General features: G+C 36.7%; 2 protein-coding genes across 2 annotated transcripts; both read right to left on the bottom strand.

Annotated features, from left to right (window-relative positions):
• Positions 1–417: 417 nt before the first annotated feature.
• On the bottom strand, positions 418–2,453 carry LOC149376052 (uncharacterized). Its single transcript, XM_089594812.1, has 2 exons — positions 2,227–2,453; positions 418–1,262 (listed from the first exon to the last, which is right to left on the bottom strand). The coding sequence occupies exons 1-2, from the start codon at positions 2,240–2,242 to the stop codon at positions 946–948; spliced, it is 333 nt and encodes a 110-aa protein (XP_089450938.1). The 5' UTR covers positions 2,243–2,453; the 3' UTR covers positions 418–945.
• A 1,595-nt stretch (positions 2,454–4,048) lies between these two features.
• LOC106640600 (Palmitoyltransferase app) lies at positions 4,049–15,865 on the bottom strand. The gene is made up of 9 exons (XM_089589953.1): positions 14,831–15,865; positions 10,095–10,290; positions 9,392–9,552; positions 9,145–9,303; positions 8,912–9,049; positions 8,675–8,829; positions 8,026–8,143; positions 7,783–7,895; positions 4,049–5,170 (listed from the first exon to the last, which is right to left on the bottom strand). The coding sequence occupies exons 2-9, from the start codon at positions 10,241–10,243 to the stop codon at positions 4,049–4,051; spliced, it is 2,115 nt and encodes a 704-aa protein (XP_089446079.1). The 5' UTR covers positions 10,244–10,290; positions 14,831–15,865.
• Positions 15,866–24,782: the final 8,917 nt, after the last annotated feature.

The raw sequence follows: 24,782 nt of genomic DNA, 5'->3' as shown, positions 1-24,782 counted from the left end.
GACTCGAGCTACGGTATATTTCCACCTTTAGGTGCGCAATAAACCGAACATTACTCGTAATATTTAATACTCGATACATTGATATGCAATAAATACAGCAACGACTAAATAATACATTTACATGAGTAAAAAGACAATCGTCTCTGGGTTTGAAAAAAGACCGTAGTCTTCATTAAATTCTTTCTCAGCATTTACTCACGAGTTTGGTATTTCATGATTACTTTATGATTTTGACTATCAACACCTTCATTTAAAATTTAAAAAGATGCAATGGAATGGTAATATCAAGGCTTGAGCTTTTTCTTTTTTTTTGTCAACGATACCTAGCACCAATGAAAAACTTTAAAAATGGAAAAAATGATATACTTGCCAGAGACTTCTGGTGTGACACGTATTTAATCAAAACTACGTAAAAAAAAAAAATCTTAACAAACTTAACTTAACGTAATACACGTAAATTAGTCTAATTACACGCGGATGAATTTGTACATTGTCTAAAACAGTGCAGCTCGAACGATCAATAAAGTGCACTAGAAAAATAAATTTTTTTTTTTTTTAAATCCCTGCTTGATTGGTACAAAAGTGGAAACGCAATCGCCTTAAAGCTTCATCCTAAAATTGTTCCCCAACGAAAAACCCACTGCCGCTACTTGCTCGCGAATGACCAATCAACAGTGATGATTTTAACATGTAAACCATAGGTATACTGATATCCATATTGAATCGATTCGTCAACGACCAGTCTTTCATGCGCCGAAGTGGAAGCACCAAAATTCACAGTTCCCATCATCAGACTCGATGTATTATTGATGTAAACCTAAAAGAGACAGGTACCCCCCGGTGGTACCTTACTTTGAACCCTCCCCTGTTCGGGAAAGATGGAAGGAAGAAAAATTGCCTAGATCCGCCAGACCAACAAAACCAAGACGCGTCCCTTGGAAGTGGTCACACGACGTTGCTCGCGCCCACCGGCACCTTGATCAGGCCGGCCTGGCTGCCACAGCCGACGCTGGCCTCCTCGAGGGAGTCGAGGTCAAGGGCGGACTCGATCATGGTCGTGTCCTGGAGTAGCCTGAGCCTCGAGGCCGAGAGCGGCGTAGGAGTGAGGCAACTGCCACTACTCGTGGTTGTTGTCAGCAGAGGGCCCGCACGTGTCGGGGCCGCGGGAAGGGGCGCGATCTCGTCTATGTCGATGGGCGCGAGGCTCAGCGGCATCTCGTTCGCCACCAAGTGGCTCACGCTACTCGTTGTGCTACCGCCACCTGTGAATGATCCACACATCCTGTTTATTTATACGTCATTTGTTTGAAATAGAGAGTATATAAATATAAGTATTTGACAAAGCTATCATCGGTTAACAAGAAAAATACGCTTTTCCGTACTTTTTTCGATGATTCGTTTCGTTTTTCTTGCCAATCGATGATCTGCTGATCTTTTACCAATGATATTAATAATAAATAATCATGTATACGGTATGGTTGTACGTATATGTAAAACAAGGTGGAAAGGTTTACACAATTTTTACATGTATATCATACAATGCAGTAAACATCAAGGATACTACTTTCTGTTGAGGAATCATACGCAACGATGCAAAATAAAGATAATACATGTACATGTTGTATCAAAGTATATAAACAAATAACTTGTATTGAGTTCTACGTGTGGTGCTATCGAGTGTGTATATCCATTGCACTTGTGGGGAAATAAACCAGCCATTACCTAATAAATAAATAAATAAATGTAAAAAATTCCAATACCCAGTGTATATTAGTGGACACACGTTCCGTATAATTTAGACCATCTGTACAATAATATTGTCTTGAATGAGTGACGAGTGACGCGAGTGATGATAATAAATTACTTAATTTTTACGACCAATTTTTTCCCATTCATCATTTACGACCAAATTAGTCACGAATCCAGCCAATCATTGTGACATTTGTTTTTCTTCGTCGTCCCTGAGATGTATTCACAAATTAGTCACCGTAGACCTCGAAAAACTAAATTAAATTAGTCAATCACTGTACAGAGTGTGTAATCAAAAAACACCCAAGGTAGTAGCACACAGCGTACATTGAACCTAAGGCGTTTGTACCTATGTATACTTCCTTTGTAACAAGAACAAAACAAAAAAGTAAGAGGAAAAAAAAAAAAAAATAAATAAATAAGAACCAACAGTATGTGCGTGTGGGGATGCTGTTGCATATGATAAAATGAACTTACCGGATTGTATATGCATCGAGCCCTCGTTTATCGGACGTGTTATTACGAGCAACAGAGAAACATAATTTATTTGAGTAACGATGCATAATGTTTTTTTTAAACACTAATTAATTATTGAATTAATTGTGATTATTTTAAAAAATCTATCTACCATTACTGTTAGCTTAGAGTATAGTCAACATAATACGTTTGCATGATCGGTACATACGTGAATAAGTATTTTTTTTTTTTTTTTTTTTTTTTTCAATTAAAATTATCCACACATTGAGCTAACGATAACCCATCATCGTCATCATTATCTACCAGCGATAATATTATCAATGTCAATAATATACCTATATATTCGCATAAGATGGAGAGATACGTGCGCTACACTTCCTCTGAAAGCGCGACTATGCGATTCTATTGGGCGTACGTTGCAAGGGTCTCGCTTTCGTTTTCACCACTTACAGCCCGACTGTGTGAAAATTCTTGCACTATCCGATATTTTATTAAAACGTGGGATATCGTAGAGTAATCGGTATAATATATACACACGTGTAGTGACGTACAACACTACGCGCTATATTACGTTGAAGAAGAAAAAAAAGGTGGAAATCATACCTTTACTGCTGCAAGAGGGGGAAGGGGTACAAAAATTACGCGTAATTGCTGATGTTATTACTCTGCTTCAGGAATGCATTGCGCGTGAGTTATTATATTCATGTACGAGGGTATACGTGTATAAATGTTTTATAATATACGTGTTCAACGGGCACATGTATTTTTGTCCCCGTATAATCGTGGGTAAAAGTATTTTTTAATTGTAAAAATTTTAATGTTATTCGACTCTAGAGTTGGTTCGATATATATAGGATCCCAGCGTGCAACCTTGCCGTTTTTTTCGTGACCTTGCATTATAATATTTTATGGATGAAAAAAAAAATCTTACAATTTTATATCAAATCAGTTCTTTTTCGGAACAATAAAATTAAATAAAAATCTCGTGAGTGAAGGAACGCGATGATTATTTTAATTTCGTAAACAATAAAACAATTACACAAGCGGTGTAACTTTAGTTTCCAACGATAAACGAAATCCATTACGTTTGCGGCATCTCTTTGTTTTATCTCTGTGCAACAACATCACCGGTATTATCGTACTCTTATATCTAATCTGAAATTCACGATTACCCAAAGTTTTTATTGTTTATTACGAATAATTTGATAATCTATCACGCATGACCTTTAAATTTCCACTAGAAATGCTTTTTGTCAGGTGAGTATATACGTATCATACACGTGAAATAATTGAGATCATTACAACGCGATTCCCCCCGTTTTTCCGACAATTCCAGTTACATCATTGAGTGGTACCACGTAAACGTTCAGAGTGAGAATTTAAAAAAAGACACACGTCATAAGTGTGGACTTACTCACGCACGTGAAATTTTAATTTGAAAACAAAAAGTTTTAAAAAATCATTTAAAACGATCGCGTACACGAGGAGATGTATGTATATGGTCTTTGATAAAACTCTTGGTCAGCTCTTCTTCAAAACTTTCCTTTAATCGTTCGTTGCGAGAGATTCAAATTTAGAGGTCCGTGTAAGTGTGTAAAATTTCTTCAAAATCGCGCCAACGCAAAAATCGAGGCAAAAACCGATGACGAACGACGAAACCATTCCTTGAACTTTTTTTTGTACACGTGCAAAAGTAAGACCCCCTTGGCTCCCCCGCTCCCCTCCCCAAAAAAGTCGATTACGTTAAAACTTTGTTCAAAAATTAGATTCATAGTAACTATAGCATAGGGACCCTCGACTGAGTCGCGATTGTTGAAAAACTCTACGTGTCGTCGCTGTCGCTGAGCGAGGTGTTGATCATGAAGCCGGGGTCGAGAAAACCATCGTCGTCCTCGTCGCCATTGTTCTTGTCCCCCCTTCCCGGAGGCCCCCCAGCCCCAAGGCCCGTCTCGCAGGGACAAAACGTGCTTTGCTCCGCGTACGACGCCGCGTGCTGGGCAAAGTGCTGGTGTTCGCTGCTACTGCTGCCACTGCTGGCCGCACGGTGCAGCTGCTGGTGGTAGAGGTGGTGTTGGTGGTAGTGGTGGTGGTGGTGGTGGGGGTCGAGGGGCCCCGAGCCGAACTTGTTGACGACAAGGCCGATGGCCGCGTGGCCGAGCATCGGCAAGCCACCCGGGCTGAGTATGCGATTGGCGAAGAAGCCAGGCTTGGCCGAGTGGTGGTACTTGTAGCCCGGGTGGACCTGATGCTCGGTGGGGAAGCGAGGCTGGGGAGTGTGCTTGTAGGGGGGAGCCACGGGTACCCGCAGCGGGTCCTCCGAGTAAAATTGCGGGAACTTTTGGAGGTCGGGAGCCTCGGTGGGTTTGCCCGGGTTCTCGGAGAAGCGTTGCAGGTACTTGTGCACGTCTGCCCAGTACTTGTGCTCTTGTTGATGCTGCTCCTGATGCTGGTGCTGTTCCGTGTAGCGCTCACGGGCCGCAAGGTTGCTCTCGGAGCAGCGGTGGTAGTACTCCTCGCGGCAGCGCTGCGGATACAAGGGTAGGTTGTCCTCGCAGCGGTACGAAGGCTTGTTGCTGCCACTGTGGGCCGACGACGTCTCCGGGCGGGCTTTGACGCTGCCTCGCTCGGCGGCTCGTTGCTCCCAGGGTGAGCCGGTGCACGAGCGGGGTGCCGCGTACTTCACGTAAGGGGGGTCACCGACGAGGGGAGGGGCCGCGCTGGCGTAGTGACACGAGTACGGGGGCAAGAGCTGATCGTCGAGGTAGTGCGACTGATGAGCTGCTAGCGAGGAGGCGAGGGATGACTCACCGTTTGTGGGTTCAAAGTGCTGGGGCTGCGCCTGCTGATGCTGGTGATGCTGCGAGGGGGGCTGGCTCGGTACGAGGTTGTTGGTCGATCCGGTGAGGTCGCCACTACTGCTCATCGACACCGCCACGCCGTTCGACTGAAAGATCGATCAGTTTAATTTAATTTTTTTTTTTTTTTTTACCTTTCTTACGTATCTAGTTGAGGTAAAAGTACCATATAAGAACCGAATTTTACTACAGTTTTTTTCATAAATTTATTCCAAGTTGCCACTGGCACGAATCATAAAAACGTAAAATGGTTATTATTGGGCCAAGCACTTTTAGTGGATTTTTTATTTTTTTGTTTATTAATATACTACGACTTTAAATGCTTGGTATTAAGAAAAATTGTTATTATATTGGTAGATGTAAAATGAAATGCATAATCATTATGTTATTTAAATAGAGTTTATACGTTTCAACATTGGGGCATAAGTATTATTTGAGGTTTTGTTTCTAATTGTACGGGTATTGGAACAACGATTAAGAAAAAAAAGAATAATCTTGAATTTAATTTCTTCAATTTGATGTATAAATTTAATCTCTTTAATTTAATTTAATTACTGAGACATTAGTTGAACGTGCGTTTGTACACTGGTACTTTTACCTTACTTAGCGACCCGACACATTGATTTGCAGTGTAATCACTCTGTTGTATTTTTTTGTGTTTATGCGGGTACATTATTGTATTTGTCAATTGTAACATTTAAATGTATTGACGTGGACGCAAATAGTTTACAATTTCCGCAAAGTAGTGAATAGAATAGCTATGTCATGCATTTTACGATTGTATGTGCGATGTTTAACAATAATAATCATATAAAAACAATATGTTTACTAACGTTCTATAAATAATGATAAATAAGCAAATAATAACACTACATCAATCAAAGAAACTATCGTTCTAATGTTAACAATCACCAAAAAATAAATACAAACGTTTAATCTAGAAACGTCTATACAAGATATACTACACTTGTACTTAATGTCCTTGATGTTTGTAAATAAGCCATATATGATAAAAAAAGTTTAAGATACGCTGTAGACATTAAAACTTTACTGTGCAAGGCATAATAAATGACGATGACTGTATAATCTACCACAAAATTACACTAATTACAAACGGAAAAATAATTTTAAAAATTTACCTATACAACAATTATTGTCGTGTACTGTTCAGTGTGTCTATTGGTTGAGTTTTTATAATTTTAAAATTATGTATTTCTACATCCTTTTATACCAAAAAAAGTTGGGTTTAATAAAATAATAATATGTACAAATATAAGTGTGTTTATCAATGTATTGGGCGTACCAATAAGTTTCAGATCACTTTTCCAAAAGTTAAAAATTAATTTGTAAAAAAAGAAAAATGCATTGATTTCAAACACTTTAAATTACCTTTATCTATTTTTAAAGAAATTTCCAAGTACCATTACGAGAGAAAATTTTTTCTCATATTCAAACCTATAAAATGTATGCAACATAACCTTTTTATCATTGACAGTGTGGTTTGGTGGCATTTTATCAGCTCGTCAAGGTACACTAAATGATATTTACTAACAGATTATCAAAATAAATGAACGTTTTTTTTATCATCGCTCACAATTGTCTACAAACAAAGAGTTTTTGTTTCAAAGATTCAAAAATTTATGTCAAGAAGATAATTGTATTTTTTCAAGTCGTTTATGCTTGCTCAGGTCGAAATCACCTCCTTTGAATTTCTGTCATATCATGCAATGCTCATTTTAGACAATTTATTTTATTCCCAAAAATAGAAAAATATAAATCTTTAAGTTTTTAGTCTGCATGTTTTATTCACAGAGTTTAAAGGTTATGTTTGGGTCTCCCGTATCCTTTTCCCATTTTATCATTAAATGGTACTCTAGCCAACTATTAGTCTTAAGGCAATTTTTTTTATGTTTAAGCAACATTGTACTATACTCAGGTACCACCATTCTTTACTGCTTCAGAGAGTTAGAACGGAACAGTTAACCTCAAAACTTAATTTGAGTTAAAAATTTGTTTACCTCTATTATTTTTCTTGATGAACTAGGCAAGTGATTTTATATTATGCTACAAAAAAAAATTACTAACAAGTAAGAAAATCATTAACTGATGCTTAAAAATCAGATTAGTATTTATAAAAATTCATAAACGATTTTCAAAGTTATGATTGAAAATGCATATCTCGTAACAGCGTCCAACTTTGCAAATCAATTTATCTAAAACTATGACGCCTAGCCTCTCTAAAATTCGATTTTATAAACGTCAAAAATATTAGGGAATGGGACTTTTTAAATAAAAGTTTATGAAAAACTTAATTTCGCTTTAACCCCTTTCATAGATAATGTGATAAGCATTACACTAGCAATAAGACTATACTCCACGGTAAAGGCTGAATTGGTGACAGAAACTTGCGCCAAAAAATCTTGTAAAAGTATACTTAAAAAAATAAATGGTGAGAGCTGGAAATCGAATCTGGCTCACCAAACTGCTACTTAAGGCTACTTAAGCAATTATAAGGATTTAGCACTTCTTATGTTTCAATACTTCATAACAAGCCACCTGTACATCATATTTACGTGAATGGTAGTTTTAAATATTTGGGACTTCTATTATAGCACGGAATCAAAGTGTCCTGAAACCTATTTCGTACGCCCAATTTAAACAGAAATAAGTTAATGAAGAAAAAGAAAAAATTGACAATTACCTGTGGCTGCACAATTTTAACATTTCCGTACGACTTATTATTAGTAATCACGTTATCTTCGCTGGCTCTCTCATGTTCAGCACGATATTCGGGAGTTACGACGCCCCTTCGATCTAGAGACACAGAGGAACGTAATTATGATTAGTTAGCAAAAAAAAAAAATACAAAAAAACTGTACGTGCTGGCAGATAAATTGAGTTGTTAACTTAAGGGCATTATTAGAATTTAAAATAGTTTAGGTACCAATAAGGCTAGGAGGTGCTGGACCACAGAGAACATAGAAACAGTTTCCGCAAATGTTTCCTTGGCTGTATGGATTGAAGCTTTCTTGGCCCCTCTTACTTGTAAAAGAACCTTTTATCTGCAAGTAAAATTATTTACAAAAAATTTAAATTTATAAAGATATCAACATAAAGTAAATAAGGCGCTAAACTACACGATTTTCTCTAGTAAATAAAAAAAGAGACAAAGGGAACTTAATAGACTAAAGCCCATAATAGTTTCCTCCATTTCTCTTTTTGCTTCTATCGCACGAGGTAGGGGCTCTTGCTCACTCTATGTTTATATATGTATGACTAGCCATCTCATAATTTTAAATATTTACTTGAAAAGTAGTTATCTGTAAGATCTTAACTGTATAGGTATAAATGTCTGATTGAATAAGTTGGGGCTCAACCCACTTAAACGGTATACCAAAAAATCGAATTTTTTTCGATAGTCCTTAGTAGATAGTCGCTCGTGCGCAGTAACTGTAGCACATGCATTCGACATATCGTCTTATAAAATTTCAATCTTTCTATAGGGATGATCAAAAACGAATTTCGATTTTGCGATGTATCATTTAAGTGGGTAGAACCCCATAAATATACATATATGTATGCCTGCGGCTTACGTCTTCATTGGTGGTTTGATTACTCGTTGTGAGATACGTATGAAATCCGGCTAGACCCAATATACTCCAAACAGAAAAAAAACATACAAGGCCGACGACGACACTGCCTGGTGACGATTTCACGGCTTCCACGAAGAGCTTGTTGTCTCCCGTCACTGGAAAAATTAATTTTGATAAATCGATCAAATGTTAACTGTACGTCTCGAGAATAATAAACAGATACAATGAGACACTCACGCATAATGAGATGCGTAACCGAGCACGCAAAAATAAAAACACACAGAAATGCTAAGGACACTATAAATGCATAAAAGTATCGATAATTCCTGCGGCCCACGCAGTTTCCCACCCAGGGACAATGATGGTCGAACCTCTCTGCAAGCAAAAAATAAAGTCATATTATATTATTATCATTTTTCTGTTGGTGCTCTTCAACATTATTTTATTAACAATGTTTTGTAAATACCTACCGACGCAATTGTCACACAAACTACAGTGCGACGCTCTGGGTGGTCGAAATATTTTACAGGTGAAACAGTACTTAAGTTTGACCGGTTGTCCCCTGACGAGGACCTCTTTCGTCCTCGGTGGTGGTCTGTACGTCGGCGAGTTGCCGTTATTTGGCACTTCTATAATTTGAAGATAAAACAAAAAAATTAATGTATTCGAAGGGTCTTTTGCTGAGACTCTTTTGGCTAAGGTCAAGCGTTAACATACCTATTTGTTTTTCGATGTAAGCCGCCTCGTCGGGCGTCGCGCGCGGTATTACGCCGGGATCACTGAAGCTGGTGCGGAACAGGGCAGACATCACGAATATGAACAGCAGACCACCGACTATTGGGATCGCCGGTGTTATGTTCTCCGCTAAAAATGGGCAGCTGAAAGACAAAATTAATTATTAAGGTTGATTTTTTACCCTTTCTCATGACTTTTTTTTTTTTTTTTTTTTTTCCACTGATTCTGCGGTATGATTATGATTTCTGGCTGCCATATTCACAGTGCAAATATTTTACTTGGACGTCACGGGTCAACTCAAATGTTTAGGCAGCTTTGTGTATTAATTACCGTGCTCTACTTATACTGTGTCGTCCCTCGCGACGAGCAAACGTCAAACGAACGCACATCGGCAAACAGAGGAATATACTTATGATGCGCTCGTGAAAATTGATTAAGACATTTTGTTTTATCTTTAGTTAAATTATGATAATTGCAATGATAGTGATAGTAACAAGAATAATAATGTACTTTAGTAGAGCACCCATAATTTTATAAGAAAGGGATTAAAGAGACTCATGTAATAACTGCGATGAAAAAAAAATCGCTAATCGTAGTTTTGTTTCAATGTTATTTATTACATCGGTGGGAATAAAGAAAAAAAAAAAGAAGAAAGAAATAGTTCAAATGGTAAAGTGTTGCTCACTCGAAAGCGAAAAATAGTCCGCTTGTTCCGGCAATCAAGCAAACTGTGACACAGAACACGCCGGTTTGCGGTGCCATCATGACCCTGCCGTCACAGCAGAAGCGATTCCTTCCCGGGAACAGCTCCCACTTCCTGGTCACTCGGGGCATTTTTGGATCAGCTTTTTTTTAGTTTACTTTGGCGTCTCTCGCTTCATCTGCAATTGAAAAATTAAAACAATAATGTTTATTGCTTGGAAAAATTCGGACGCAGTTTTGCGCATTTATTTTTCCACGTTAGATTACACAATAGTATCATTTTATTACGAGTATTTGCGGAATTTTGGAAATTTTATGGATAACAGCCAGCGTTTGAAAGGAGGTTATTGAAAAATTCTGTTTACTTAAACAGCTTTGAAAAAAAAGGATACTAGTCAATTGCGGTATTACTGACAACATATTTAGATTTCAAAAGGATTAATGATACGTTTTCTAAGAAATCAGATCGTAAAGTTAATTTCTTCTATGTAATTTATTTTTTCTTGTTTCTCGCTTAAGCACGTTAAATCACTCTACAGCTGTTACGATTGTTTCTTTACTTTTAGACTAAAGACTAACTTTAAACGTTGTTCTAAATTGTTGTTTTTATTTCCGACCAGAACCCTCAATTATAACTTGAAATATTCTCGCACACTGGTAGAACAGACTTAGACGTCTATGGAACTCAATTATTCAAAATTCACATATACTCTAGTATAATTTTTCAAGGCAAACCTTTGTACCTTCATACTCTCGAGCTGGTGTCTGTTTACTAATTAATCATTGCCTCCTAATGTAGTCGTATGTCAATTAGGTCAATTCCTACGTACAAACCTTGTTAATAATTCTAATGATTAAGTACTTTGATATATTTTATATACATTAATAAGCAAATAAATAAATAAGTTCACAGACTACGTAATAAAATGTAAACTTATGTACTTGAAAAGTTGGATGACAGATAAGATGGTTCCTATGGGTATAAGCACTTGGTTTATAAATGAAATAAAAATTGAATTTAAAATATATATCTTCAAAACGTGATTCGTCATAGTTAAATGTGATTGAGAAAAAAATGGTCTCATCAAAAATTATTTATCACATTATATTATATAGTAAATTATAAGATCACTAGCATTAACCAATCACAAGCAAATAGTTACGGACATTGGGCAAAAATCAACTCCTGTACTGTTTTACTGGAAATCGTGGACGATGATAGTGGGGATGGATTTACTCAAAAAGAGTCACTAAGATTGAAAATAATCATCTGCACATTTTTCAATATCGAGTGAAATAACACGGTTTGGGTGTGATATTTTTTTAAGTACTACCTATACCTCAAGCAAACAGCAAATAAAAAAATAAAATTAAAAAATCAGCTGCTTGCACTGATAGAAAAACGGGATAAGTATGAAACAAAGGTTAAGTTGAGTATTTGATGGGATCAAAAAGGTGTAATATAATATGAGTTGCTGGACCTAAACGAAACTATCACTGCTGATCTCAATCGAGTATAAACTACCTGAGTTGAACATTGAAAATGACAAAATTATATTTCAACATGACAATGCTCGACCTCACAGAGCAAAATCGGTCAAAGAGTTAAAATTACTTGAATGGGATGTGTTACTCTAAATACTATATCCATCAGTCCTTATTATGTCGTACTATCAATTATTCTGACCGATGCTGCGTAGCCTTTTGGAGCAAAACTTCAGTGTTTATGAAGATATGGAAAAATGGCTTGATAAATGGATAGTTTCCAAAAGGGAAAAAAATTTTGTTTATGAAGGCATTGCACATAAGTGTAGATATTTACTTGTAAGATGTGAGTATATTAAATTCTATCAATATGTACTGGAAAATTATCTTTTCCCACAGATAGTTTAATAATATTTTCATAATATGCAACAATTTACTTTAGAGGAAAACCGGTTACGAGAATGTGGCGAGTACTATTTTTTATTTACGTACTAATAAGTACATAATAATATACGATTCAGAGACGCAACACGTGCGTATATTTATTCACGATGTATTACGTGTATTACAATCAACGTTATTGTAAGCCTAGAAATGAATATATATATACGTACTTCTATACACGCGCGTGTGAGAGAAGGTATAAATAAGGGAGAGAATTTCTCGAAGATAAGACACAACAGTTAAATCAGTTGCCCTTCGTATGTACAGCGATGCAAGTATGGTGAAGACTACGTACGAATACAATGATACAAAGGAGAAGAGAGAAAGACGAATTCGAGCGCCGAGCAAGTTGGTGCCGAGAGGCGCGCATCACACGCAGACAATAATAATTGGCGAAATTGAGTTGTCATGCTGCGCTCGGAGAAAAGAAACCGTAAGCTGAGACCTTTTAAGTAAGTATACGCTCGCACCGATTCTTTTTTTTTCCTTCCTCTTGTTTTATTTTTAAGGCGGTGTCCCGTTATGAAAAACTTTTCGTCGTTATCTAACGCCCGAAACTTTGTATGCAGAGTACCGTTAATTCAAATGTTGTGAATATTCTCATTCAACTTTAATGCATGTGTACAATAATATAATGAAAGCCGAATAAAAACAAAAGATAACGTGGTACGTGATGTTATATTGTTGCAAAAAAAAAGAGCTGACTCTTTCCCACCACCTGATGATCGTTATCGTGCACTACTTACGATGTCGTTTTTGTTTGCGCATACATAGGTATACCCCTAGATTGAAAAATTGCGCGTTCGATCGCTTAAACTCACAGTTCGCGAATAGCGGGTGCTTAGAGCGTGCAATAAGGCTCGTGAAATTTTATGTCGTAAGTAGATTATTATCAACGCATAGTAAGGCTGATACTGAGTCAACTTCGCAAGTATACCTTCTTTTAAGTAAAAAAACGAGAAGAGCGTTATAAAAAAAGAGCTATCGTTCCACGTCGAACCACTTATGAACGTAGCAAAACAAAAAATGAGATAAAAAAATATTACCTTGATACTTCGTATACCAGCAACAGCTTGGATATACTCAATTATGAAGATATTTAAAAATCATATATAAAACAAGTGGCTAAATTCGAGGCTAAATTCATGCAAAACACTTCGTCTTGCATGTGAGGCACGACCAAACTACGAGGTGCCACAGCAAAAAGTGTTATTTAAATAATAATAAATTTCAATTTTGATATCACATGCAACTGAGTTTTCTTAGCTAACTTTAAATTTAAACTAACAAACTTTCGTGCTCCGAAACGCTTTTTTAGCCATTTTAAAACGTTTTTCGATATTATGTGTATTATAATAACACTCCAGATGAAATTAGTCAATACAAAAAAGTATATTTTTAGAAGATCTATAATTTTCGTATGAAACAATTTGTCTAAAAATATGATGTACGAAAATTTGATGGTGTAAAACAATTTTTTGGCAATTTTTAAACGATTTTTGTCGATTCAATCGTTAAGATAGCGTTTTAGAGAAAAACTTCATGTACAAAAAAGTTTTGTTTTTATGAGCTCTACAACTTTTGTGTTCAACGCTTTGTTGCAGGATTTTAATTTATTTTTGTAACAGGCAAAAAACATTTTTTTCGTTATTTTTGCATTTATTTTGCTTTATGGAGCGTCAGAATTGCGATCTAGAATAAAGTGCATGATACAAAAAAGTTGTATTTTAACGAAATCTACAACATTGAGCGACCCGATTCTTTGAATCAAAGAAAATTTCTTTACCCTCATTCCGTTAAATATTTTCTTATGAGTAAAAAAATATAAGTTAATTGAAAATAATATTTTATTAAATTAAAATTTTCTTTTTTTAATTACGAATTTCTCATTTAGTTTTACGAAATGTTTTTTTGGATCGATTAAATTTGTTTCAATTAAAAGAAAATATTTAACGGAATAAGGGTAAAGAAATTTTCTTTGATTCAAAGAATTGGGTCGCTCAGTGAACTCTGTCCTTGATGGCGAACGGGTAAAATGCATGTGAAAAAAGTTATTGCTGAAAAACTGGATTTTTGCGTGTTAGGGCTCTGAATTAAAATTGCTTTCAAAATTTTTCCGTTCAATGAAACTTGTCCAAATGTAAACCATCAGTTTAGACATCCAACCCAAAACTACCTATTTAGATAATAATTATTTGAGTTAGTGGAAAAACTTGACAACGTACATACATATACACCATGTGACCAACTCTGATCACCCCCAAAAATAGTCTCAATCATTTAATTATTTATAAAAAAAAGGTAATAAATAAAAACTCGTAATAACAATTAATAAAATCTACATTTGAGACTATAATATTTATGAGTTATCTATTAGATACTATTGGTAAATTGTTCCAATAATTATTATCAGTTTTCTTCCTTCTGAAATCTGAATTGAAAAATTGGCTCACATAATTTAATAATGATAATTATGAAAAATTAATTATAATTCACGAAATATTTTATCAGTTACTCAAAAATTTTATACCAATAAATAGATAACATTATAATTTTTAATTAATTATAATTTTTAACAGTTACTATCGGTGTTTATTTTTGTTTTACTTTCTGAGATGTCATTCAGGACGAAAGAAAGATAAAAAAAAAATAAATCCTCAATAATGACAGTTATTAAATTTTATTTTTAGTCTCAAACTTGCACTTTATGAATCCTTATTGTCAGTTATTGTTACTCTTATCGTGAGTTAGTCACTACAATGATTTTTACTTGTGTAGATACATACATACACAAATAAAAACACGACTCCTGCAGACGTTGATGATACGCGCATTCCAGAGCCACAGACGACATGCAATGATGTTGGATGCGGATAAAAGAAAAATAATAGATAACACCATATGCACTGCACTGCGAGCAAGGTGTATCGCAAGATCCTCGTCCGTGTGTACTACGGTTAACTTAACCTCTTCAAGGGCATCTTGGCTCCTTAGCCTCACGACTCTCAACAATAACTTAGTGAACAAAATTGCCCCAAAAAAGTAATTACAAGCAATATCATTGATCAAAAGATTTTTGCGATGGTAATTGAAGAGAAGGCTGGTGTGCTATTATCGGAGTACGCTACTACTCGAAAGCCCCATCGTTGTTGTCATCGCCATCACCATTATTTATACTTTTTTTTCGTTTAAATACCACCAGCAAAAATATTTGTATTTTAAAGTGGATCAAGCGGCGACCGATGACATACACACTCCTGTCATTTGCGAAATTGCACTGAATGCACTGAACTTACATTTTCGTATTTAAAGATCACATATACAGACTACACTATTCGCCCACTCACTACAATACACTGCTCACTCTTTCCATGAGTCTACGTTATAATCGATCTCTCTTGAAGAGATATCTTCAGGCTTGCACCTGTACTTTAGCTAGGCCTATAATTATAATAATCTAATAACACTTGATGCAGGAATGCAGATGTACAGCCACATAGTTGCACTTTTGAATACTGTCGTAGTGATGTACCTACTCTATGGCGTATTGAGTGTGTAATGTATGCTCAGTGAGTGCTCACACTGCTCACTCAACAGTCTCAACACCAAAGACGTTTTATGGTATAGACTGGACCCAGCAATGTGACATGGGGACTACTAAAAAATTACACACTCAGTAAACTGAGAGAGAAACACAAATAGTGCTAAAAAAGATCTGTCTCTTTTTAATGCAACAACGTCTGTGCTGACCTGAGTCTGCTCAATCACTCATGTTTCTCTTTCTCATATATATATGCTATAACATTCATAGTATATATATAATATTCATACCAAAACCAGACACCATGCTGTACTTTCTGTCTGCTAGGGTTCATGGTCATCGTCGTCATTGTCACATAGTCATTGTATGAATTACATTATAACTCTGAGCGTCGTTTAGTATACTTATAATTTACAAATACTTGTTTTGATACCGTTTAGCGTTTAGCCTATGCTGAAGATTTTATCCAACACGAACAAGATTACGACGTGTACATCTGTTTGACACTTGCGTACCTATGCGATGATAGCTGAAAGTGTACTGACTGACTAGCGAGCAGTCGCCAAAAGTCGTGATGTATTGGAGATAGGAGTAGTCAATTTAGTTAATGGAGCGAAAATACTACATATACATATATACACATATATAAGTATCTTACACACACGCATACATGTATCTTGGCCGTCGGTCTACTAACCGTGCGCAAACAAGGTAGGTATCTTGAATTTTCTGTATACCTTTTATCACACTTTTGTCCTGTATTACCATCATTAAGTAATATAAATCTCTACTCTTAATAGCCTCTAGTATCTATAGCAAAGCTCTCTGTAGTGGCTCCAGACATCCGGGAAATTTAAAAATGTACTTCAACCCAAGCCCTTGATCACCATAACCCCACGACCCCAAAGCCTTTAACCCCATAACCTTATAATACCAGAGCCTTTAATCCTATTACCTCATAAATCTCAAATCATTAAACCCCATAACCCTATCATACCAGAGCCTTTAACCCCATTGCCACATAAATCTTGAAGAATTTAAACCCATAACCCGGTAACCATGGAGTGTTTCATTATATAACATAAGGAAAACTGACCAGGGCGTTTATAAACTGCGTGGTTACCGGGTTATGGGGTTAAAGTCTTAGATATTTCCAGGGTAATGAAGTTCAAGGCTCTGGAAGTATGGGGTTGTTGGGGTTAAAGACTCTGAGATAATAGGGTTATGGGGTTAAAGTATATTTTTCAACTTTCATAAGGGAGTGTGGCTAACGACGCCATTTTAAGGACCCCATAGGTGAGAAGTGGTGTAGAGGAAAACACAGATTCACACGCATACATGTACACATTTCTGCTCAGCTTATTATTTTCCCAGTTAGTTCCGAAAATAGTGGAGCCAGTCAGTGACTTTCAGACACTTCAGCCACACTCCCTTCACCCACTCTAGCTCAAACGTAGCTCGAAACCCTCGGTAAATTCAAAAATTCTCCTTAATTTAATGACCTTGCAGAGTCTTTAAATACATAACCCTTAATAATGTAACCACATAACCCAAAAAGTCTTGACGAATTAAGTTCTATAACCTGATAGCCATGTAGTCTTTAATCTTGTATCATATAGGGAATGCATGCATGACTACCCATTGTGGTTCATATTTCATGGTTATCAGGTTATTGGAATCTATTAAGTTATGTGGTAAAGACTCTGATTCGACAAATCGGCGAGCAAATCGGCGGGCCGACAAGAGAGACACTCTCGCTCTTGTCTGCTTTTTGTCGGGACGTGTGATCCGAGGGCTTTTTACGTTGTACGTTGCCACGGGCGTATGTGCGAGATAATACTATTGTACTGCACCAGTGTGACTGCACCGAGCGACAACAGGAGACGCAGCAACGGCTACCTGTTGACAATCCGGGCTGCTGCGATAACCTACACGCACACACTACCGAGGACTGTTGGGTCCAAGTGCCGACTCCTGCCCGTCGGATCTCCCGGTACCCGAAACTAGTGCTGCTGAAAATATCCCTGCAGTAGTGAAAACGGTAGGCCTATTTCCTTTATATCCCGTCCCTACTGCGTGAAAGCATTGTGCCGAGCAGCAACTGCCTAACCTGCACCCGCAGGGCTAAGGCTGCATGAAGTCAGGCCAGGTTGGATAGTTAGGCAGGGTAATCTTTATATAGAATTAATGTATGAAGTTCTGAGTAAATGCTAAATGCAAATAAATGCTTGAATATTGATCTCGCTCATTTGTGCATGTTTGACTGCCAGCTATCCATCCTATCCGTTTAGCTCTATAGTGAATATAATAAAGTAGAATTTTAGTTGCTGCTGAATAGAAGTCTTGCTGCTGACTGCAAGGCGAGCAAGGCGTGACACATCACAAGTTATATGTTTAAAGACTTTGGAATCACTAGATTATTGGGTTAAAGTATTAATACCAGGACAAACTCTTCTTCACACCTCCCCATTTACGTTGTAAATACGGGAGAAAAACAGTTAACTGATCAGAGAAATCAGCTGCAAAAAGAAATGGCGAGACTTAAACGTTCACCCATCTAAGTATTGATCGCTAGAAATACTGCTTAACTTTACTGATTAATGTAGCTACAACCCTACCGCTATGCCCCATAAGATGACATTTCCTACCAGCTAGTGGTTTCAGATGTGATTCTTACATTAGCACAAAATTAAAAACCTAAAGTATCAAAACTTAATAACTATAATCTCTACTCTTGAACGTTACGATAGTGTAACCCTAGAAAGTTTTATGCAATAACCCTGGAACCCCCAGATCTCTGACCTTCGTAACCCTAGAGCCTTCAACCATATAACCTGAAGAACAGCAACGAGTATGAAATTAATCATATTTATTACGTAAATTTATTTATATTTTCAAATAGTCAAATGGTGAATGACTAATGTTACAGGGTTACAAGGTTGAAAGCTTCGTAGTTACAGGGTTACGGCGTTAAAAAATCTGTGGGGATATAGAATTGTTGAATTAAAGGCTCTACAATTACAAGGCTTAGGTTATACAGGGCCATTAGGTTTTAATAGCTTAGGACTGGAATTGAGTGCTAATGTGAGAGCCATTTCCGAGACGGCCATTATAAAATTTGTAAGAAAGATACCAATTCAAAAATGCTTTAAAAAGGTATCAATTCGAAAATGCTTTAAGAAAAGTGCCAATTTTGAAAGGTATGAATAAGGTACCAATTTGGAAATATTTTAAGAAAGATCCCAATTTTGAAAAGCACAAAAAAGGTACCGATTTGGAAATGCTCTAAGAAAGGTTTCAATTTTGAAAAACACAAAACAATGTATCAATTCGAAAATGCTGTAAGAAAAGTACCAATCGGAAAAAACGCCACCAATCCTTTCGAGCATTCATCTTTGTGATTAAATAAATTTGTTAATAACAGCATGTATATTATGAATTTTTTTTCCAAATCACTCATAATATCCACGCAGTACAATATTAAGTCTTGATCCTCAACATGAGCTTCATAAAGATTGTGTGAATCAACATTCTCGCTGCAAGTTTTCCGACAATGAACGTTATGTTGCCATTATTTTATCACAAAGTTGCATAACCACATGATAGATAGCTTGCTTGCCTACAGATCTTGATGGCCGGGGATCACATCCATCTCTAGACAAAAATTTTCATTAAAAAATAAGATTTTTTCTGGAAGAGGTTTGAGCTTCAATAATCCTACCAATTTATACCCCACCGTTTCACCTACCAATTTTTAACTAACGTATGGCTAAATACGCTATATGGTGTCAAAGTAGCTGTGTCTGAGCTCCTTAGGGGGCGATAATGAATATATATAAAAAAAAAAACAAAAACAAAGATGCATGCTCAGCCGAATCGATACCTCTCTTAGATCTCGACGGATAGTACCTTCGTTAGAGCATTTCTGAATTGATACATTTCTTAGCCGTTTTCGCAAATTGGTACCTCATTCCTCCCATACAAGATGCCGTAATATTTCACGTTCACTATTTGAACACAACGCTTAACTTTTTTCACGTCTTGAATGTACATTTATCTAGATAAAAAAGTGATTTTCATCGTTCATTAATGTAGTAACATGGAATAACAGCCGTTTACAATGAATTTTGTAAAAGTCACATCTTTTTGGAGTCTAGGTTTCTTCAGAACTTATCAATAAATGCTTATTGATTGTTAGAATATCGTGTTATAGACATAGATACATTATTATTATTATTATTATTATTATTATTATTATTATTATTATTATTATCATTATTATTATTGTTATTATTATCATTAATATTATTATTATTATTATCATTATTATTATTAATAATATTATTATTATTATTATTATTATTATTATTATTATTATTATTGGTCATTGACTGAGTATGTACGTAGACTTTACAGCTTATTAATTTTTTATACTTATGTGACGATCGAGTGTATTACAAGCTGTATAATATTACTGATATACATATAATTGTGCGATCTAGTAGACTGAAATCCACCACAAATTCAATCCACTCCGTTAATGACTAAATTTGGCCCAGCCCCAATTTGACACATTTCAGATTTTTCAGCAACACAATATGGAGCAGTTTAGTTGATGCATCATAATTATTCCATCTAAATTAAATTTTGCTCATTTTTGCAAATAATAAAAGTTACGAACCTACTAAAAAAAAAGAATATGTTTTTAGTTGTCGCTGAGTTGAGACAGCACGCTCTACCGATGAGTTCAGCTAGTTATTAAGAACAAAACTTAGGAGCTCCATCCTTCTCTTTTCATTTCCTTTTTTTTTTTTACTATGCGCTCCGTGTACTCATGATTGAGGCTGCTATAAATACAATACTCAAAGAAAGAAAGTTAAACTCGCTTGGTATGGAGTAGTTGGTTGTTCATGCGTATGATTGGATATCATATTCACTCTATAAGATCAAGAAACTTAACAGCATAATTAAAGTTTGTGTAAAAAGGTCCTGTTTGATGTTTGAATGACGCATAAATAATAAAGGACTGTGGTTTTCTTCCATTCGATAGCTAAATAAAATTTTTCTATCTTCGAGCTTCGACAGCGCAAAAATCTTTGTGAGAAAGGGAGGCAATCGAATTTTTTCGTTACAAGGGGTGGTAGTCTGGCGCTTGCGTACCGTTCATCCCTCGCTCTTTTCTGAACTTTTTTTACTCACTCTTGTCTCCCACTTCGTGCGTACGTGCGAATTGGGTTTTTTTTTCATACTCCAGATACGAGTTGTAGAAAATATCTTACGCTGACCTACGGGGAGGCTAATACATCGAGATTTTCTGGCGGTATATATGGCTGTCTGTTGATCTGTGATAAAGGTTTACGAATTAAATGTTACTTCCAATCTTAAATAAGAGTCTGGACCGTAACTTTTATGAATCACGATACTTTTCAAAACTTCTTTCTTATCTTATTACATGATTGTAATAATAACTATAGTAAATCTGTTTGAGACTGATTTGAACCAAAAAACACTTCATTCTTTGGATATAAGAATTTAGAGCGCCTGGCTGATAATGCCCATACAATAAGAACAATTTAAAATATAATCCATTGATTAATCAAAGAACAACCTTTCATTTCATTCATTACAATGCATTTCTGTGAGGAAAGGTATATAAATTATAATTTTCATATCGAATTTGTTCTTGCCATTATAATTAGAAAATAAATACACTACGAAGAATCTTTTGTCCCAAAAGTGGTCCCTCCTTATGTCAAATTTTTTGTCGATTCGATAGGCAATGTTGTAAAGACCACAATAGTCCAAAGGAGTTTTAGCTCGCAGTTGGATAAGAAGCTACTCTGAGGTATGACTGCTCAAGTGGGGTGTGGGGGTAGGTTTGGCTTCTGGTCGAAACTTGAGGACAGTGACATGCAACGAGGGTAAAAAAAGAATCAGGAACTAAAAAGAGAAAACAACAGGAATCATGTAACGTACATGCGTATATGAATATGTAAGACTTTTTTAAAAGAATGCAGAAAAATGAACGAAACGTTAAACGGACGTGCGGAACGTGTAACGCTGGTTAAAATGAATCCATCACTAAAAACTCAAATGATCAGTCTGCTGAGCAGATAGCAGCCTGTAAAAGCCTTTCAAAGCGAACGAAAGCGCCTGGAAAAATTATCATGTTCATTTTTTGGGATGTGCATACTATAGCATAATATTTATCGGCTATCATAAAAAGAAAGAAAGGAATATAGCACAGCAGTGTTAGCACAGGTAAAGAGAACGGAATCGCTAAAAAATGGCCCCAAGTGAATTATAAGTGTCATTTAATAGATGAATCGTGTGAATTGCTTTTCTAATTTTTTCTCTATCCGACATATTTTTCAGATTTGGATTTATTATTACCTCCTCGTTAATCTAAAAAAAATTCTTACTGAAAAGAAATATGCCGTTTAATTAGGAATCGATTCATATTTTGAAGGATTAGACATGTCGTTTTACAAAAAAATACTCTTAAGTTGAATTTTTTCTGAAAATTGTTTGTTCTTCACCCTTGGAAATTATTGAGAAATGTGTTACTTTACTGTCGATTTGCAACAAAATCTGAGAAAATGTTAATTCTAAATGTAAAGAGGGAGAAACAGAGGCACCGAGTCCCAAGACAATAACTTAAAATAGCCTAAATGATGCCATTCCAGCAGTCCGATAACTTAAACGAACGGCATTTTTTGTAGCTGCCGGCAAGTATACCAACGATGAAAATCATCGACATCACTATCCTGATGAAAAAAAGTCAAGTGCCTATAACAATTAATGACAAACATCAACGCCCTTAAATATGATCCCTTGTACGTTTTACCATGTACTTACACACCCCAAGTTGAACTGAACACGAGCGTCCGATTAAAATCGCACTCGTACTACTGATTGACAATAAACATAATTCAACGCAAAACAGTTTAGGCCCTGCAGTTTCACAAAACGCAGCTTTTTAAATATTGTAGTCCACATCCACTCAGGGGTGCAAATGACCGTAATCTCATGCCACCATCCCTGGTTTCATCGAATAGCACCAAAGACCTCGAGAAAGAAAACTCCGCTCGGGATTTGGCTGTCGAGGACGAAACCCACCACCCCCATCCGACTCGACACAAAATAGGACCGTTTCACCGCTCTTCCTTTGCAACAGCCCGTCCTGATTTTTACATCTCGGCGTCTCCCTTCGACCCTATGCACACACAGCTTCACCGTACTCTCACATGGTTATACATGCATAGAGGCAAGTAAAACAAATGATCGGCGAATCTTACGAGGAGCCAAGGGGACGGAGAAAGAGAGCAATCGTTCACATACGCATTGTGTTCTCTCGCACGCATATACGTTCATACACGTGTATACAGAGAGACACATGAAAGAGAAGGACAAGGGTGCAGGTATACGGGATGACGGAGGGCTGTGCAAAATAAAAAAAAATAAAAATCGTCGTCGGCAGTGCGAGTATCGCGCGTGTGCGTATGTGTATACAGTCTAGAAGTAGGGAGCTCTTGGAAATCCAGTCGGCGAGCGCGCGCGATCGATGCGATAAATGGATGCGTGCGATTGGTAGCTCGGAGAAAATCGATGACGGAACAGAGAGAGAGAGAGAGGACGCGTCAAGGGGATCCCTGTATATGTGCTGCTGTGCGATGCTTGGTTTGCAAGTATACATAATATAGGTGTGTAATATATACTCAAACGAAGGGGCAAAGGAGCGAAAGGAGGGAGATCGGTTGTGATGCACGTGAGTCGATGCCGATGAGCTACGAGCCCTCGAAAAGAGCGCGCGCAATGGTCGCGCACGCGCTTTCTCGTCACACCACACACACACACCGGTTATTATACAGTTATTTGGATTTTTTTATCGAAATGGATTTAAAGGTTATTACTGAAATCATTCGAATAATTGATAATAGCATGAGATCGATTTCAGAGCAAAAACTTGAGTATAATGTACAAATCATAGAAAAAATCGTGAAATCGATCTGAGAGTAAGACTTGAGTATAATGTGAGCAAAGAAATGTTGTTGACTTTATTCATTGGAAAAAATAATTGTTGGGAAATTTTATGCGCACTTTGCAATAATGGTAATGCATCTGTTTTGACGGTTGACATAAAAAAAATGGTACGTCAAGCGCCTCGAATATTTTATACGATTTTTGATTTCAAATGATTTCTAAATCCATAAATCATACGATGAAAATAACTAAAATCGTTATAAAATCAAAATAACGTGATAAATTTCTTTTAAAGTCATCAATGAAAAATCATTGCGAAATTACCACGCATAAATGATTAAAATTCCTAAATCTCTCTACCGATTTTTTCAAAGCAATACTTTGATCACGCGATCCAAATAAGCCGTTATTATAAGGTACATACGATTTGATCATTGATTATCATTCGTTAAACGTTTCTTTGCCGATTGCGGATAAGAAAGAGAAAATATGGAAATCGGTTCAGTCCTCATTTGAAATACGAGTATCTGCATGGAATCGGTCTCACAGATAATACGTTTTACGCCACCAGCAATTGTAGGAAATCGAAAAATGTGAGGATGGAATGATGGTCTGACTCTCAGCCGACATCAGGAGAGGCCACTGTATGTGTGCGAAGTTTTCAAAGATCGAGCAAATTGTTCACAAGCACGTGGTGGACACAAGAAGAGAGCGCGCCCCTTGCGTATACATATAGGTGCCGAGCCCTCGTGCGACTGTAAGGGTGTGCGATACGTATACACGCGATCAAGTTCAGTCCAAAAGCAACGATAGGAAAAGATGAGAGAAAATCGGTATACACGCGTATATTTTACACACATATCGCGGGGATGCGGAGCAAAGACCGAAAATATCGATTTTCAGGCCCGCGAGAGTCGAGCCCTATATATATATGTGGTCGTCTGTCCTTCTCCCTATGTATACAGGTAAGCCTGTGTGCGGAATGTAAAGTTGGTGTATATATCCTAAATCCTAGGCAGAGAGAAAGAGAGGATCAGAGGAGAGGGAGAAAAATGAGCTCACGCGCGCGCGCGCAGCACGTAAAATACAAACCACTGCTGTCGGGGGCTACAAGGGGGCGAGAAGCCGCCTTTCCAAGGTATAGGTGTATATATGTATATATACGTGCATGGGTATCGCGTCCAACGATACGGTATTCACACGCAGAAGGGGCCACGA

Source organism: Copidosoma floridanum, unplaced genomic scaffold, assembly GCF_036245765.1.
Source record: "Copidosoma floridanum isolate Cflo_tuat_1 unplaced genomic scaffold, Cflo_Japanese_pri ptg000001l, whole genome shotgun sequence".
Classification (NCBI taxonomy): Eukaryota; Metazoa; Arthropoda; class Insecta; order Hymenoptera; family Encyrtidae; genus Copidosoma; species Copidosoma floridanum.
Note: the sequence above shows the minus strand (reverse complement) of the source record. Positions and strands in the feature narration are given on the sequence as shown.

What these genes read in the sequence shown, in the direction of transcription:
- LOC106640600 (XM_089589953.1), bottom strand. Translation starts at nt 10,243, where the DNA reads ATGCCCCGAGTGACCAGGAAGTGGGAGCTGTTCCCGGGAAGGAATCGC. An exon ending in GGACTATTTTTCGCTTTCGA is followed by an intron (nt 9,553 to 10,094) that starts GTGAGCAACACT and finishes TTTGTCTTTCAG; the next exon opens with CTGCCCATTTTTAGCGGAGA. An exon ending in TTTGTGTGACAATTGCGTCG is followed by an intron (nt 9,050 to 9,144) that starts GTAGGTATTTAC and finishes TTTTGCTTGCAG; the next exon opens with AGAGGTTCGACCATCATTGT.